The sequence below is a fragment of the Alternaria viburni genome (genome assembly GCF_023758015.1).
Source record: "Alternaria viburni strain BMP 2772 chromosome Unknown scaffold_27, whole genome shotgun sequence".
Taxonomy (NCBI): domain Eukaryota; kingdom Fungi; phylum Ascomycota; class Dothideomycetes; order Pleosporales; family Pleosporaceae; genus Alternaria; species Alternaria viburni.
Genome location: NW_026055796.1, coordinates 468,482 through 483,569, shown reverse-complemented (window position 1 = coordinate 483,569; position 15,088 = coordinate 468,482). Strand labels below are relative to the sequence as shown.

At 49.8% G+C, this 15,088-nt stretch overlaps 7 protein-coding genes across 7 annotated transcripts; 5 read left to right on the top strand and 2 right to left on the bottom strand.

Annotated features, from left to right (window-relative positions):
• Positions 1 to 369: 369 nt before the first annotated feature.
• Positions 370 to 1,490, bottom strand: CAP2 (F-actin-capping protein subunit beta; the record flags this gene model as incomplete). Its single annotated transcript, XM_049358792.1, has 4 exons — positions 370 to 761; positions 809 to 888; positions 942 to 1,241; positions 1,297 to 1,490. 4 exons carry the CDS (start codon positions 1,488 to 1,490, stop codon positions 370 to 372), a joined length of 966 nt encoding a protein of 321 aa, XP_049206895.1.
• Positions 1,491 to 2,237: 747 nt separating this feature from the next.
• On the top strand, positions 2,238 to 2,885 carry J4E79_009951 (uncharacterized protein; the record flags this gene model as incomplete). Its single annotated transcript, XM_049358791.1, has 3 exons — positions 2,238 to 2,351; positions 2,404 to 2,698; positions 2,791 to 2,885. 3 exons carry the CDS (start codon positions 2,238 to 2,240, stop codon positions 2,883 to 2,885), a joined length of 504 nt encoding a protein of 167 aa, XP_049206894.1.
• A 657-nt stretch (positions 2,886 to 3,542) lies between these two features.
• On the top strand, positions 3,543 to 4,700 carry J4E79_009950 (uncharacterized protein; the record flags this gene model as incomplete). Its single annotated transcript, XM_049358790.1, has 3 exons — positions 3,543 to 3,620; positions 3,669 to 3,973; positions 4,043 to 4,700. 3 exons carry the CDS (start codon positions 3,543 to 3,545, stop codon positions 4,698 to 4,700), a joined length of 1,041 nt encoding a protein of 346 aa, XP_049206893.1.
• A 2,278-nt stretch (positions 4,701 to 6,978) lies between these two features.
• Positions 6,979 to 7,644, top strand: J4E79_009949 (uncharacterized protein; the record flags this gene model as incomplete). Its single annotated transcript, XM_049358789.1, has 2 exons — positions 6,979 to 7,259; positions 7,311 to 7,644. The coding sequence occupies 2 exons, from the start codon at positions 6,979 to 6,981 to the stop codon at positions 7,642 to 7,644; spliced, it is 615 nt and encodes a 204-aa protein (XP_049206892.1).
• A 588-nt stretch (positions 7,645 to 8,232) lies between these two features.
• J4E79_009948 (uncharacterized protein) lies at positions 8,233 to 8,598 on the top strand (the record flags this gene model as incomplete). Its single annotated transcript, XM_049358788.1, has 3 exons — positions 8,233 to 8,337; positions 8,390 to 8,491; positions 8,542 to 8,598. The coding sequence occupies 3 exons, from the start codon at positions 8,233 to 8,235 to the stop codon at positions 8,596 to 8,598; spliced, it is 264 nt and encodes an 87-aa protein (XP_049206891.1).
• Positions 8,599 to 9,455: 857 nt separating this feature from the next.
• On the bottom strand, positions 9,456 to 10,795 carry J4E79_009947 (uncharacterized protein; the record flags this gene model as incomplete). Its single annotated transcript, XM_049358787.1, has 5 exons — positions 9,456 to 9,771; positions 9,960 to 10,077; positions 10,135 to 10,275; positions 10,331 to 10,517; positions 10,619 to 10,795. 5 exons carry the CDS (start codon positions 10,793 to 10,795, stop codon positions 9,456 to 9,458), a joined length of 939 nt encoding a protein of 312 aa, XP_049206890.1.
• A 2,702-nt stretch (positions 10,796 to 13,497) lies between these two features.
• Positions 13,498 to 14,840, top strand: J4E79_009946 (uncharacterized protein; the record flags this gene model as incomplete). Its single annotated transcript, XM_049358786.1, has 4 exons — positions 13,498 to 13,733; positions 13,780 to 14,029; positions 14,078 to 14,259; positions 14,309 to 14,840. 4 exons carry the CDS (start codon positions 13,498 to 13,500, stop codon positions 14,838 to 14,840), a joined length of 1,200 nt encoding a protein of 399 aa, XP_049206889.1.
• Positions 14,841 to 15,088: the final 248 nt, after the last annotated feature.

Below are 15,088 nucleotides of genomic sequence, written 5' to 3'. Positions count from 1 at the left end.
TTGGTAGGAAGTAACTAGCCTTTTGTGGAATGTTTGTCTCGGACGCTTCGAGCGTTTGTCGCTTTGTCAGACTATGCATTGCCTCTCAGTAGAGATCAGGGAAGGGACTACCGTGCATATCTCAAGCACAAGATCTACGGAGTTTGCGTGCAGTCAGTCTATGACCGGCATGATAGCCTGTCACTTACTGCGGCTCCCTACCATCTCACACGTAGCTCTGTGGGGTCCCGTCACTGCCTGCAATTCATCACATGCAACAGCCCGTTCTGTGTTTGAGATAGTCCAGTCCTCGTGGGTATACCGCTGGAGCCAGAATCGATTGATATCATCTATGCCACACTATGCATCCTCATACGCACGCCATTACTCCTACCGACCCATGCTGTTGATCATCTCCCTCTGTGTTGCCCGGTCCCGGTTCGTCTGGCTGAGTGATGGGATGCTCCTCAGGTCACCCACAACGTCCTTTGCCTTTCCAAAGTACACCTCCTGCAGCAGATTGCGCATCTTGAGCTCCATGTCTTCGACCATCTTTCCAATGTTGGCGACGTGCGAGGTGTCATCCTCGACGGCCATGTCGGCTTCCACTTGGCGCACCATGTTACCGGAGAGGTCAAGACCGCCGAGCGCTTCGCTGTCGGTGCCGAGGGAGAGGATGACGGTGGAGGTGAGCTTGTAGTGCGAGGTGCGGGCGCGGTCTTGGGCGTCGAAGACGTGGATGCTGTCCCAGCTGCCGGAGCTCTTGGGCGTGGGGTTGACGGCTGCGTGCGTTAGCATGTGATGGCTGTATAGACCCAGGACTGCATACCCTTCTTCAGCAGGACACAGCCTGCAAAGCCATCGTCCATGTCCCACAGGTACACGCTCGATATGCCGCCCTCGAAGTACCTGTCTGCATCAGCCAAGCTCTCCAAGCTGCCCCCTCCCTTGTGTGCACTCACAGCTCCCGGTACACGTCGAAAGCCTCGTTCGCCTTGACCTCCATCTTACGGACACGATCGCTAGGCGTGACACCTTCCTCAATGGGCGGCTCGAACTCGTTGCTCCACGGACTCCTCCAGCTGTCGCCGTCGCGGTTGTAGTCGCAGCACAGGAAGTCGCGCTTCGTCTTGGAGCATTTCTTCACGGTGAGTGGTATGTCGACGGACTCGAGCAGGTCCTCTTCCAGCGAGGGGTTGAGCTGGATAATGTGGTCGACATTGCGCTTGACGTCCTTGGGGTTCAGTCGGCGCAGGAGGTCGCTGACACGGCTTGTTAGCTATCGCCGTGGGAAAGGCGGGGTCGGGGAAGTCTCACAGGGCGCTGTCAATGGGGTCCGCCATGATTCTGATGCGGGTCTTGGGCGTGTATCGCTCGGGCGTGATCAAGGTCGGGTTGCTTGAGTATCGCTTGGGTCCTAGCCCCGTCCCCTCAATCTCCAGCGGCTCCTCCGTCGGCGATTCGCTGGCCGGCCCACACGAGTCAGGCGAGTACAAGCGTTGGTACCCCATCCCCGCGACGCGTCAATTCACGCAACAACACCTCAACTCTCTTTTTCGTTGTCGCTGATTATCGCGTTGTATGGGTTGCTGTCCATTCCAGGAAGGGTGTTTGTCCTCGCGTCACAAGGCTTGTGGCAGCAGCGGCCTGTTTCTGCCTCTTTCTCTTAACAATCGCGACTTCCGTCGTCGAGGACGAACTCTTTCACTTCTATTATGACGTGTTGTCAGCGCTCTTCAGGGCTCTCTTTTGATCATGCTAGATGTCATGTCTCGTCTCGTCGAATAAGCGCTTTTCGTTGTGGCAATACAATAGAACTCGTTGCGAGTATGCAGACAGTTGTTTGCATTGACTGCTACTTTTGCTTATGGAATAGCAAGCAAGAAAGAGCTATCGTCATATCATTTATACAAGACATGAGGGGGTAAGACCTCTAGATTCCGAAATGTCTGCTCTCATACCATATCACGTAAGGCAGTCCGATATCGAGGTGCGGCTCACCTTCACTTCGTCGTGGCGCACGTGTGCGTGTCCGATGGCAGGCGACCAATAGCGCGAGCTCAATCCAGGGTCTCGCATCATGAAGTCGAGGTGAGGGCCGTATTTGGCTTATCTGTGTGCGCCGCTCATCCTTGTGTGCTCACCTTCACTTTCCTGCCATCGCGCTAATCCTCCGCATTCATAATCTGCATCCGTCTCCCTCCTGCATCTCTTTACAACTTGACCACCAACATTCAAGCACACCCCGAAGATCCAACATGTCCGACAACGATAACACCGCCGTCGCCAATGGCTCTTCTCCTCAGTTCACCGAGCGCGAGCTCCAGCTCCTCGGATGGGCCATGCAGTCCCTCAAGTCCGGTCCTCCAGAGGTAGGTCACCACTCCATTCCTATTCCTATCACACTAATCACACCCGCTATAGATCGACTACGAGAAGCTCGCCGCCTACGCCGGTATGGGCAACCCGCGCTCCGCTAGCAACGCCTGGGCCAAGATCAAGCTCAAGTTGATGACACCTTCTCCCGACGGCGCCGTTCCGGCTACTCCCAAGAAGACTCCTCGTAAGAAGGCTGCTGCCGCCAAGCAGGAGGACGGCGAAGAGGGTGCCGACGCGACCCCTAAGAAGACCCCTCGCAAGCGTGTCGCCAAGAAGCAGGACGTCGACGGCGAGTCTTCCCCTAAGAAGAAGGCTACTCCCCGTGGCAAGAAGAACGAGAGTAAGCACACCCTGGAGCCTACGTTGACATTGGGTCGCCTACTTTGCGTGCATTAATCTTGATGTAAACTCCAGACCGCTAACATACCGCAGCTGTCAAGGCAGAGTCTGACGAGGACGCTGACACCGGAGGCTCCCCCATGAAGATCGATCCCGCCAAGGAGGAGATCGTGGAGGATGAAGTCTAAAGCGTTTCCGCGAGCCTGACGTAGATCAATAACGCTCTACGAACTGGTCGGCTTTTCGTTTGCTCTTTTCTGACTCTGGCTGTCAAATGGCAATGCGCACCATCTTTCTCTACTGGCGGAGCGCACATGGATGAAAAAGCTGGCCTGCAAGGGTTTGTACATAAAAGTCCAGCACGGCGTTTGGAGTACCACGACACCAAGAATGGTTTCCCGAAAAGGTAGCAGCGGAGTTGGATTGTTTCCAAGATAGCGATCGCAGCTGCACATCGCGCATCTCCAATGCACATCTTTCATCATATCTACCACTTGCATTTCGACATGAATGGGTGACATGACTACTACTTGCCTGTTTCCGGTACGCATTAAACCCTGTAGGTGTGGCAACGCACACGTATCGCAGCACCGGGGTGCTGTAGCCGGATATCACCCCAGACTCTTGTTCATGCACAGCTCATATGCATATAGCACGTACAGATCACTCTACAAGGCCTTTCGCAATACGTATGCCGCCAAACAGTACCGCCGTCACGTACGCAACACACCCCGCACATAATCGCACTGTCGCCATGCGTTCATCAGCGCTACTACCTGCATGTGCGCGATAGCCATCGCATTCTTAGTTATCGGCACCTCGAGGCATAAACGCGATATCTACCTATGGCGCACAAGAATCACGAAAACAAGAAAGGCGTGAACGCAGCGACGCCATCGTCGATGGAAGGCAAGTCAGGGCTCGTAAGGAATACCCGGACTCTCTGCGGAGAGACGGCTAACGTCTTGTAGGTCGGCGCTCGTAGCACGAATGTCCTACTGCTGCTACTGATTCCTCTTGTTCCCTTCGGCATCTTTTATGCAGGCGCTCAGCAGACGCTCCTGCCTATACTTCACGCGTACTTGCCCAAACTGCTCCAATCGTACCTGCCTACATCGGCATCAGCCAGCTCACAAGAGTCGCTGAGTTCGGAGAACCTAAACAAAGTATGCGCAGGCCACCAGTACACGACTGAGATCATATCTCTCGATCCTCTTTTGATCTACATTAACAACTTCACGTCAGCACGAGAAGCGGAGGAACTTATCAAGCTCGGGTACGCATACTCGCCTCCGTTTATTGTAGACGGTACATAGCGAATGCAAATAGTCACTAATCCCCGCAGCTCTCCTGAGTTCGCCGAATCTTTCATCAGCCGCTCGCGAGGCAACACGCAGCGTGTAACAGGGCGAACCTCTCAGTCCGCGCCGCTCCCAATGGGAGACCTACTTGTCGAATGCCTTCTCAATCGCGCACGAACGTTCATGGGCTCCATACTACTCTCATCCGAGCCCTTTAGCATTCCGCAACTGGTGCGCTACTTCCCTGGCCAGAAGTACAACCTGCATACGGACTTTTGGCCTGAACACCAGATCACCACTCTCGAAAATGGCAGGCGGGTTTACTACAACCGTGTCGCGTCTTTCTTCGTCTTTCTGCGCGATAATTGCACGGATGGGTATACGTCTTTCCCTCTAGTCGAGCCTTCTTTGTCTACCGATTTAGAAGGTTTCTATAGCGGCAAAGTAGCTCACGGAGAGATGGATGGAGAAGCTAAAGGCATCAAATTCAAACCAATCCAAGGGAATGCAGTGTTCTGGGTCAATCTGGACAAGAATGGCAAGGGCGATAGGAGAGTGGTGCATGCTGGGTTGCCGGTAGGCGAAGGAGAGAAGATTGGGCTGAATATCTGGCCTAGAAAATACTTTGGGTACTTAGACGGTGATGGTGGGAAGACGGCGCAAGCGGCACGGCAGGGATGGAGCGGGAAATGGAAGGACTAGGTAAAGAGCATTTTACCAACCTTTCGGGTCATCGAAAACGAACCCAAATATCGCATTTAGCGCATATGTACCCATTGAAACAATCTATCGCATTTCAAAACCTTAATCTTCCAATTACCCTTCCAAGGCCGATGCGCAAGGCCATCCCCATGTATACGAAACAATGACGCGCGTTTCAGGCCATGGCAGATAAAGTGACGCTCAGCATCCGCACATTAACTAAGACAGGGCGACGCCGCATCCAAGAAACCCGGTGGCTGCCGTGTAACACCAAGGCAGTCATGTAAATTGCGGCGCATCGGTCCTTGAACAGCGGCCACTCATACACCTCAGCTCACAAAGACCTCACCATAACTCGGCATATACACCTACCAACACTCCGCATTTCATAACCGACAGCCTCATACTGCCGTCTTCAAGATAGCTACGTATTTCAAAATGCCACAAATCATCATCACCTACCCGGCCCTGCACCTACCACACTCGAGCCCCGCGCCCTCCTTCCCTGACTACCCCACACTCCACAAATGTCCAATGTACATTGCTCAGCTCATCGATCCCATGATCCGTTCCTGGAATCTAGGACCTGGGTTCTGTACGCGCGACAATCTTTTCGGTGTCAGCTATTTGATCGTACTGGGCGTGAATTACATCCTCGCTATGATGGCTTTCTTAATGGTTGTCGCTGTGCTGAGAAAAGTGGTGTGCTGTAGGTGTGGAGGAAGAGATAGAAAGAGGGGAGAAGATATGGGCGGAGATGCAAGGGGTATAGATCGAGCGGAACGAGGTGAGGGGGGCTGGATGGGCAAGGTATGTTTGTGTGATGTCATGAGGCTCGGGTGGATGTATGCTGATGACTCCTGTAGCAGATCAAAGCCTTCCAACCGATGTTGAGTCCGGTCAGGGAGAAAGAGAAGATGTGATGCTGAGGTAGTACGAGAGCGGGAAGCATCTCGTATGTGGTACAAGAAATCGCGAAGTGGATCCTTAATCTCGACACTCCAGCACCTGGTACGACCAGTTCCACGCGAAAGCTTTGGGAAATATGTAAATCAGAGGCGAATTTGGTGCCACTGTCGCCGATGTCGCCAAATGCTGAGCGGGCTTGTAGTGCATCGCGGGCCAAAAGCCGCCGTAGACATGGCTATGTCTTTATATCGGAGTCGCGCGACGGCTATGACCATCATGTGAGCGGATTCGCTAGGGGAGTTCCTCGCGTTGGGCGCTCACAGGTTTCGAGGAGACAGGTCCTGGTGTTGAAGGTACTCCCTGTTTGCTGGATGGGTCATGTGCAGTACATTGGGATGGAGGTGTCGAGAATACTAAGGATTGAGCATGCAGAAACGGTTTCATAAATACGTTAACCTACCTTCTAGTATCTTGTCTAGGCATAGTACCTTATAAAGTCTACAATAAAGGTTTAAAGTCTGGAGCTGAGTAAGAAAATATATCTTAAGATATACATAGCCTTTTCTACAGAGTATCGCGCAGGCCTACTGTTAATGTCTGCGGCAAGAGTCTTGTTATATGTGCTATATCTCTAACTCTAAAGTGATGCAACTTCATCTGACAGACACATCGCATTGGGAATACCGTCATAGCTTCCCATGTTGCCGCCTTACTCGTACCTGGATGTGGCATTTGAGCATCAAGGTTTGACCCATGGTTCGATCAGCAGCGTCAATCCTGGCAGCACTACATATCTATGTTGTCTATCCGAGAGCGAGAATTCCACCTTCTTCCTTATCTTTGCCTATAAACTATGAGAACTACAACATGTCTCATCTATTCAGAGTTACCGACCAACAAACGACTTGCCTACTACAAGGATATGTCACTCACTCAACTAACATTGCGTATGGTGGCTTACCACCTACAATCATCTCTCTGGGAGTTTCTCCGTCAACCCTCCAACCAGTTTGCCGGCTACAACCTCCGCTCCCCCGATCTCTTCTGGGACTTCTGCCGGATGTATACGCCTCGAGGACTCGTAGAGTGGAAGAAAGAAGGAGATACGGTGAGATGCGGATGCCTGGCGCGGCGGACGCGTCGAGAGCCGATTGCGCAGCGTGCAAACCGATCTGGAGAGAATGGTGGACATGACGTCAACGCGCAATTGATGGTGTTGTCGTCGTCAAGTCCGCGGTCTCACGGTCCAAAGTTTTCACCTTCACTCCATTAGGGCTGTCACGCGCGCAGAGTTTTCCCAACTCACCGATAAGCTCTTCTCTTTTGTATCCTCACTCTCACGCAGCCCGATCACGCCATCTTCTTCACCATGCCGGCACTTCCAGCATCCACTCACGTACCACTGGCGCCTCTCAATCTTCCTGACTGGCCTCTCTTCTTGATCGTCGTCGGCGTCCTCATCATCCTGCTCTTCCAGATCATTCTCGTCATCGCCTTTCTCCGTTGGTCCAACGTACACAGCAAAGCGCGGTGGAGGCGCCTTCGACAACGCGGCGTTGTCATTCTCGACGGACCGGCGCTCATCTGGACGAACCCGATACCACCTGGACCAACAGTCTCGACCTTCAACTTACGGCAGACGCTTCGGACGTCAGACGATCAAGTGACTCAGTAGGGCACTGTTGCTACGACAAGGTCCAGATACGACACCTTCTCAACCGGCGCGGCGCCATCCTCTGTACAACTACCACAAGTCAGCATTCAGAGCAAACGACAGCAAAGAGCCATGAGTCTCTTCGAACCCAAATCGTCGCCTGTCACAGAAGTCGCGAAACAGCAGGCAACTACATCCGCCACCATCATCATCTTCATCGTCATCTCCGCAATCGGTTCGTCGGCCGTCGTAGGGTTCGTTTTGTTCGTGGCATGGTACAGAGTAAAGAAGAAAAGGGAACAGAACCAGGCGGCTGCCGAGCTGGTGGAGCTTTCTGTCATTGAAGCCGTTCTACAGGCATCTCCGGCGCGACAACATTAAGAGGTTGGAGCGGCGCACTGAGACACGTTGTCATATGCAGATGACACGGATTCAAGGTTGGAGCTGGTGAAGATACAAAGGATGTGATAGACGAAAAGGAAGGGAAGGAAGCTGGGTGGTCGGGCTGTATCTGCTTTCCTTGCGAGCTGATCTTCCAAGATCGAGTGTAGCAACCTAAGAAATGATCCTGCAACTTGAACGCTCTACTTCCCTTCTAACGCCAGTGAGATCTTGAGCCCAAGGTAATCAAACGCGTCCCGTCGCATGAGTCGCGTAGTCTGAAAGCCGTGTCGCTATACCAAGATTGTAGTAGCGGCCCGTCCTTTCTGGTAAGCTCGTGACAACGCGATAGCGGTCAAACGTTGATACAAGCAGTAGCGCGCTCCGCGTGGCGAAGCTCGTGGGATCAGAATGAGGAAAGCGTAAGCCGTTGCGGGAAGTCAGTGCGGGGGTTCCCCTCACGGCGCTGCCTTTCTCGTACATTTAACACCCCTTCCTCTTCTCCTCTTTTCTTCTACAACTTGAGATCACTCAGCTTCCACTCAATCCACCGATTATCCGAATACCCACGTCAGTCAGCCAACTGCCATGTCGTCCCAGAACACATCCAACTCTTCCGGCTCCGGCTCGGCTTCCTCAGGCAATACCGGCAGCGGAGGCTACACCACAACCAGCTCCGGTACCAACAGCCAGGTATGATCTTACTTCTTCGTTTTCTATACGCCTGACTGAGACTCTTTCGTAGGGAAACCACTATTGCTCCCGCGACTATGGCTCCAGCGCCTCGAACCCCAACTCTTACCACTACTCCAACACCGATGGCTCGTACTACTACAGCAACCCCAACGTACGTCAAACTTGTCCAACACGGATAGACTCTTGCTAATTCACTTCCAGGGCTCGACCTACTACAACGATGGCCAGGGCGGCGCGAGGTACAACTCCGGCAAATAGACTGCGTGTAGCTTGTCTGTTGTCGCTCCAAACTTGGGAGCGGTCAAATCGTGATGGGTCCGCACTGTTCCCTGGAAATTGCGAAGGGACTATGACTGGCGTATCATTATACCGTAGACGAGATGGGATGAGTCCTCACGGTAGTATTGGGCGAGAACGAAAGCTGTTTACGTATGAGAAGGCATCACCAGGGAAAGCATACAACGGGTAGTGCGAGGCAAACCTGTTCATTTCGCGTTACGAATGGCATCCCTATCGATCTTTGATACTTACACGGCGATGTGGTAGTCTCCTTCTTGAATGTACGTGATGCTATGGTTTAGCAGGGCTCAGTTGTGTAGACGCATAGCATGAGTGCGGAGTGAGGGGTAGGCCTGAGGGGTCCCGTTAGTGCCCGCGTCATCCCGAGGTCGCCCGCTGCTGGCATGAACCACGCGCACGACACTCATTACACATCTGACGTCCACAGGCAGCGCATCGCATACTTTGGGACAGGTGTCTTGCCTTCTTAAATGCGCGACCACTGGAAAAGCTGCTTACTTGCACAGTCGTATCGTGCTCTGTGATTGCCCAGGTATCTCCTTCGACATAGGCATCTTCACAAGCTTCAATTCCACAAATGAATGTGAGGAACGAAGACACTGGTCTTTTCCTAAGGTCGCGCAGAGGTGAACTAGCTCAAAGTTATTCCTATTATTTAAACACGTTAACCTAGGAAAAGATTAAATAGTTCTAGAGGCGACATTAACGTTAGGACACCTACTTTGCAGGTTTCCATGTTGATGTGGGCTGTAGACCTGTTTAGGTTTTTCCCTGTATGAGGTGCAAAGATGAATATCGGCTATAAAACGGGTCTATCATTGACGAACTCCATCCTTGTTGCTCGTTATGTGCGCCTGGCTGCCAAAGGACTCTCGTTCATCCAGCTCGATATCGCTATCTGTCCTTATCCACCCTTTGCTCTCAATCCGAGTGCTAACGCGTATCCTGCTTTGCAATCTACTTTTGTTGGACTGGCCGTTCGATCCCGAGGCGAAGTTACTTCGGCTGTTGGAATACTGTGTCGAGGGGAGGCGAAGAATGCCACCGACGAGGGGCTTGAGCGATGGCGCACATGCGGCTATGATACCGACGTTCACCTGGAGGAAGCCCCAGAATTGGATGTCGTTCGTGCTGGCATACTGTTAGCAAACGTCCATACTGGTTCAAGTATAGACATAGAGACCTACAATGACTGGTCGGGGTCGCCTCTCTTTGTATTCTGGACAACAGCCTTGACGATGCCCATGGCCACCGCTCTTGACTTGGGTTAGCTTTTGTGCCTCAACTCAAGCCTCCCTTCCCGATGCCGGGAAACTTACGTGTAGCCCAAGCTCAGAACAAAGATGAGGTACATGCGAGTCTTCTGCTTCATCTGCAACCCCATAATGATGGGAATAGGGATGGTTGCAAAGCAGATATCCGTAAACATGTTGCAGCCTGCGTACGATCTAGTCAGCCACCAAGTACAGTAAGAGTGGCGGAGGACATGTGTACTTGTATTCATCAGCGCAAAGCCCTTGTGGATTTTCACAGGCACGCAGGTTGGCTTGAGGTCCTTATTCCAGAAACCGGCGATGGGTTTGCACACGGCAGCCCATTCACTCCAAGATACCAGTGTGTAGAGACAGACGAATGCTGAGAATGCTTAGTAGACGTAATGAATTCGCTTTTCAAAGCACCATGGACTTACCGATAAGCGACCAGAGTATCCTGTTGTATAACGTGGGAACGCCCAAGCGAAGGAGTGAGAACCCGACGGACAACTTGAGGAAGGCCATACCTCCAATGCTGGAGACAAGAGCTTGTATGAAGGTCAACTTCAGGTACTCTTGGTGATCTGACTTCTCGAGAGTGTCGGTGTGACGACCTAAGCCATGCTGGACAGCTAGTATGTAGGTCACCATTCCACCAAGAAAAACACAAGTCTAATCCACGCAGTTAGAGAAGCACTCAAACTTGATTCACGTTAGTTTCTCACCGCTGCCGCTAGTATGAGGGCATCATCTTTGCCAAACGCCTTCACGACGACGAAGCGGGCGTACATGCGCATCCCAACAAAGGTCAGTGCGATGACATGGAAAGTCGCGGTAACGCCGAGGAGGTATCCCAGATTACTCTCTGCTGCACGCACCGGGTCGGTATTCTTTGGTGCCATAGTGACGGCAAAGATGAGGGTCTAGCAAAATGGAGTCGTAGGGAGGAGACATAAGTGTCATGCATCCTTTCGAAACCAAGGATATGTTGTGTTACGTCCCCCCTTCCTACATTTCATGCCCAGCAGGATACGGAGCTCTCTGCAACGACTTCAGAGCACGGTAGCAGTGTTCTAGAAGGTGACATGGCCTCGTTTGTTGGTTCGTCAGCCTGCTTACCGTGAGATGTGGCATCCTTGTGTGCCAATTTCTTGGAGAATCCTTCCTGCGCTTTGCTTTTTCTTAAAACAAATGTATAAATTTTGTTAAATACATAAATATTTCTAGCTTAAACGCTTTCTTTTATAAGTAAATTTATAAAAAAATAAGCTTTTTACTTACTTATAAGTTATAAAAAGCTTAACTAATAGTTTTAAGCTTTTTAGCTTAAAGATAAGCTATAAATAAAAAAATTATTAAATTACTAAAAAATACTTTTATAATAAAAACTATAAAACTTTATAAGCTTTTTTAAGCCTAAAAATATAACTAAAGCTATAAAATTTAGTTATAGTAGTAAGAAAAAAGTTTATAAATATACTTTATATTAAAATACTACTATTTTAATTTTTACTTTTTTCTTTTTTATACTATATTACTTAGAACTCTAAGTTAGTACTCTTTTATATTTTACTACTTTTACTAACTCTAAAGCTTTAAAATAACTATATTTAATAATATCTACTTTATTTTTTTTTTTTTATTAATACTTTTAGTAGTTTTAAGACTATATTAATAAAAAGTATTATACTTTTAAGTAGATATATTAATAATAAAGTTTTTAAGCTAAGCTTTTTTTATATAGTTAAGCTAACTAGAAATATAAGTATAGTTATTTTATAGTAAAGTATAACTAACTACTTACTTTATACTAATAGTAAAATATTTTAAGTTAAAGCTAACTACTAAAAAGCTCTTTAAATAATACTACTAAGTTATATAATTTTTCTAGATATAATTAAAATTAATAATAGTAATATAGTACTAGTAAGTTTATATATTAGTTAATAAATAAATATAATTATAAGAATACTAGTAAGAGTTAAACTAAATATTTAGATACTAGTAAGTAAAAAAATATTTATAAATAAGCTATTTAGTAATAAGAATCTTACTTAGATATTAAAAGTATTAAGTAAAATTACTTTATTTTTAAAAGTTAAGCGTATATAAAGTTAAGTATAGTAGTAGTAGTAGTAAATAATAGATAATAAAGTTAGCTTTAGTAGACTTACTATTTTATAATATATATTACTACTAAAAAAAAATAAGTTATTAAATTTAATAAAATTAGAATAAATAATAGATAACATTACTCTAATACTAGAGTATTAATGCAATGCGACAATGTATATTGCCCATATTGCATGGCAAAGAGACGGCATCGCCTGCATGCAGCCCGCACCTGCATCTACTTTCAGCATGCACCGGTCCCAGATGCGTTCGCGCACTAAGTAATCGGGCCGAAGGGTAGGATTCCATCGCAGACGAGCCAGCCCAGCGCAACGGTTCGACGGGTCGACGGGTGGCTAATGGTCCGCTGCGCGCATGAATGGTCCCAACTTGCAACGAAACCCGAGCTCGCTTCAGTGGTAAACAAGCCGACATGTTGGTTCTTGGGGGTGGCAATACGAGAAGGATCAGTTTAGGCTGAATAGGCAAAGGCAGAGCTGGAAGCCTTTGCGATTCGTTACTTGATCGCCAATGGGCTTGTTTGGTGACATTGCGTGGGATATGAAAATGTCTCTGGGTCTAAAGGCTTCTGGTATAAAGCGGCGCAGTCATGGGAGTGAGCCGGTTGTTCGTGGGGCGGCAGGTACTAGGGATCGTTTACCACTGTCAAGGGCTCTTTCCCGTCTCCGTCCCGTCTCGCATTCACCGCAGGAAGGCGCCACTCCTACGCGACCCTTTGACGATCTCATGCCGCACTCAGATATAGTCGCATGGTGTGGGACGGCGTCCCATTGGTCGACAGCCAACCTTTCGCCTTTGTATGCGTATGTCATTTCGATCCAACACAATCCTAAAGATCCCAGATCTTAGCAGTGCCAAGTTTGCTTCAGGAGCCTTTAGATCACTCAGCTAAACGGTCGACAGATGATCCTTTCGCATCGCATCGCGCGAAGTTATCACTACCCAAAACGGTCCCCGTCGTGACAGCCGTTTACTCGCCACCCCAACCGAACAATGGGCGACCACACACAGTGCCGTGCTCTGGAAGCATGCACTACCATCGCCCTGACATGGTATAATCTTGGCAGCATAAAATTCCGCATGGTAATATCCCACGACGAGCGCTACCGGCCGTTCAGTCGCTACTCCGAGGTCAAAGACGTACCTAAGGAGGCCGTAGGCTAGTCTGCACCGCGTTTCCAGTACAAGCTATGGCCCCATAGCAGGACACTCTTGGGCTAAAGTACGGAGAGGATGCAGGCTTTCATTAGGCGCGCCTATACTCTAAGCCGCGTTGATCGATTTATTCATCTGGACTCGCTGCAGAGCCGCTTCTTCTAATATAGGTCCTTGGAAATCGGAAGTACGCTTGCGGCGAAGGCCTTGCATGAACAAGGGTTGCATTCGCATTGGATATAACCGTCGATTTGGATTCAGATCTTACTTCCTTAAATCGCCAGACCTTGCACATAGCGATCCCATCACCATCACCATGCGTCTGTTACAAGCTGTAACCGCCGTGCAGCTGTTGGCTGTAAGCCTTGTGGCTGCGGTCCCCTTTGACTCGCCCTCAACTCCAGTCATCGATACAGACCCTGCAATAGACCCTCTCGAGGCGCTCGCCCAACTGCAGCAGAGCGCATACGAAACGCTTGAACAAAATGAGAGTGTTTCAAAAAGGGCCCCCAAAGGTTGTTCTTTGGCGAAGACAACCATCCGGAGGGACTGGTAAGCTTACTACGCGCATGAATTAGTGCTGGCTAACCTCGACAAGGGATCACCTGAGCAAGTCAGAGCGGAAAGCATACATCAAAGCTGTCCAATGTCTGCGAACTTTGCCAGCCAAGTCCGACAAATCGTGGGCTTCAGCAGCGAAGACGCGTTTTGACGACTATGTCGCCATCCACGTGAACCAGACCCTTGGCATTCATGGCAATGGTCTCTTCCTCACCTGGCACCGCTACTTTGTCTGGTCGTACGAGCAAGCCCTTCGAAACGAATGTGGCTACAAGGGCTATCAACCAGTCAGTACCAGACACTTCGAGTGACTTTTACATGTCTAACTTCCCAAGTACTGGAACTGGTTCGCACATACCGACAACATATACAAGTCCCCTGTCTTCGACGGAAGTGATACCAGTCTGGGTGGCGATGGCGAATTCTTCGCACACAATGGCAGTCTTGCCGGTGCCCGAACAATTTCCATCCCCTCTGGAAAAGGAGGCGGATGTGTCAAGAGCGGCCCTTTCAAGAAGTGAGAACATCGCATAACTCAGTGCTTGCGGCGAGCTAACAAAGTACAGCACGGTGGCGAACATTGGTCCGATTTCTCCTGGTATGCAAGGCTTCCCCGATTTGGGCATCGACCCCAACGACTACAATCCTCATTGCCTGCGCCGAGACATCAGTCCTTACATTCCCAAGAAGTGGTTCACTACGGCAAACTTACTGAATGTAACCATTGGTAGAGCTTCTCAGACGCATCGCGACTTCTGGGTCGAAATCCAAGGTCGCTACCCAGACGGCTTCCTCGGTCTACACACATCAGGTCACTACACCATGGGCGGCGACGGAACTGATCTCTACTCCTCTGTGAACGACCCGGTCTTTTGGCTCCACCACGCTATGCTTGACCGCATCTACTGGATTTGGCAGACACTTCATCCACGTGAGGCGAACGAGGTGACTGGTACTTTGACCTTGTCGAACAAGCCTCCAACCCGCAACGCCACCATCGACGAGCCCTTGGTCTTGGGAGTCAACGGAAAGACTGTGAAGATTCGCGATGTGCTCAACACCCTTGGTGGTAGCCCTCTGTGCTATATTTACTTGTAAATAGGATCTGCTGTAATCTTAGGCTGGTGGTTATCTGGCATTCGTAGTTGTTAATACTTGAGCTCGGCTGTACATACCCGCTGAATGTCCACCCGGTCGGTGGATCAAAACTAGGCGGGTATACCCACCAATCCTCAAAAGCAACCACGCAACCTTTCTCGTATACTACCTCTCGTCCCTGCATCGAACCTTCCTTACCTACCGCATAGAGTAGGCATCGAAAGCAGGCGCCAAACCGTTATATTAAA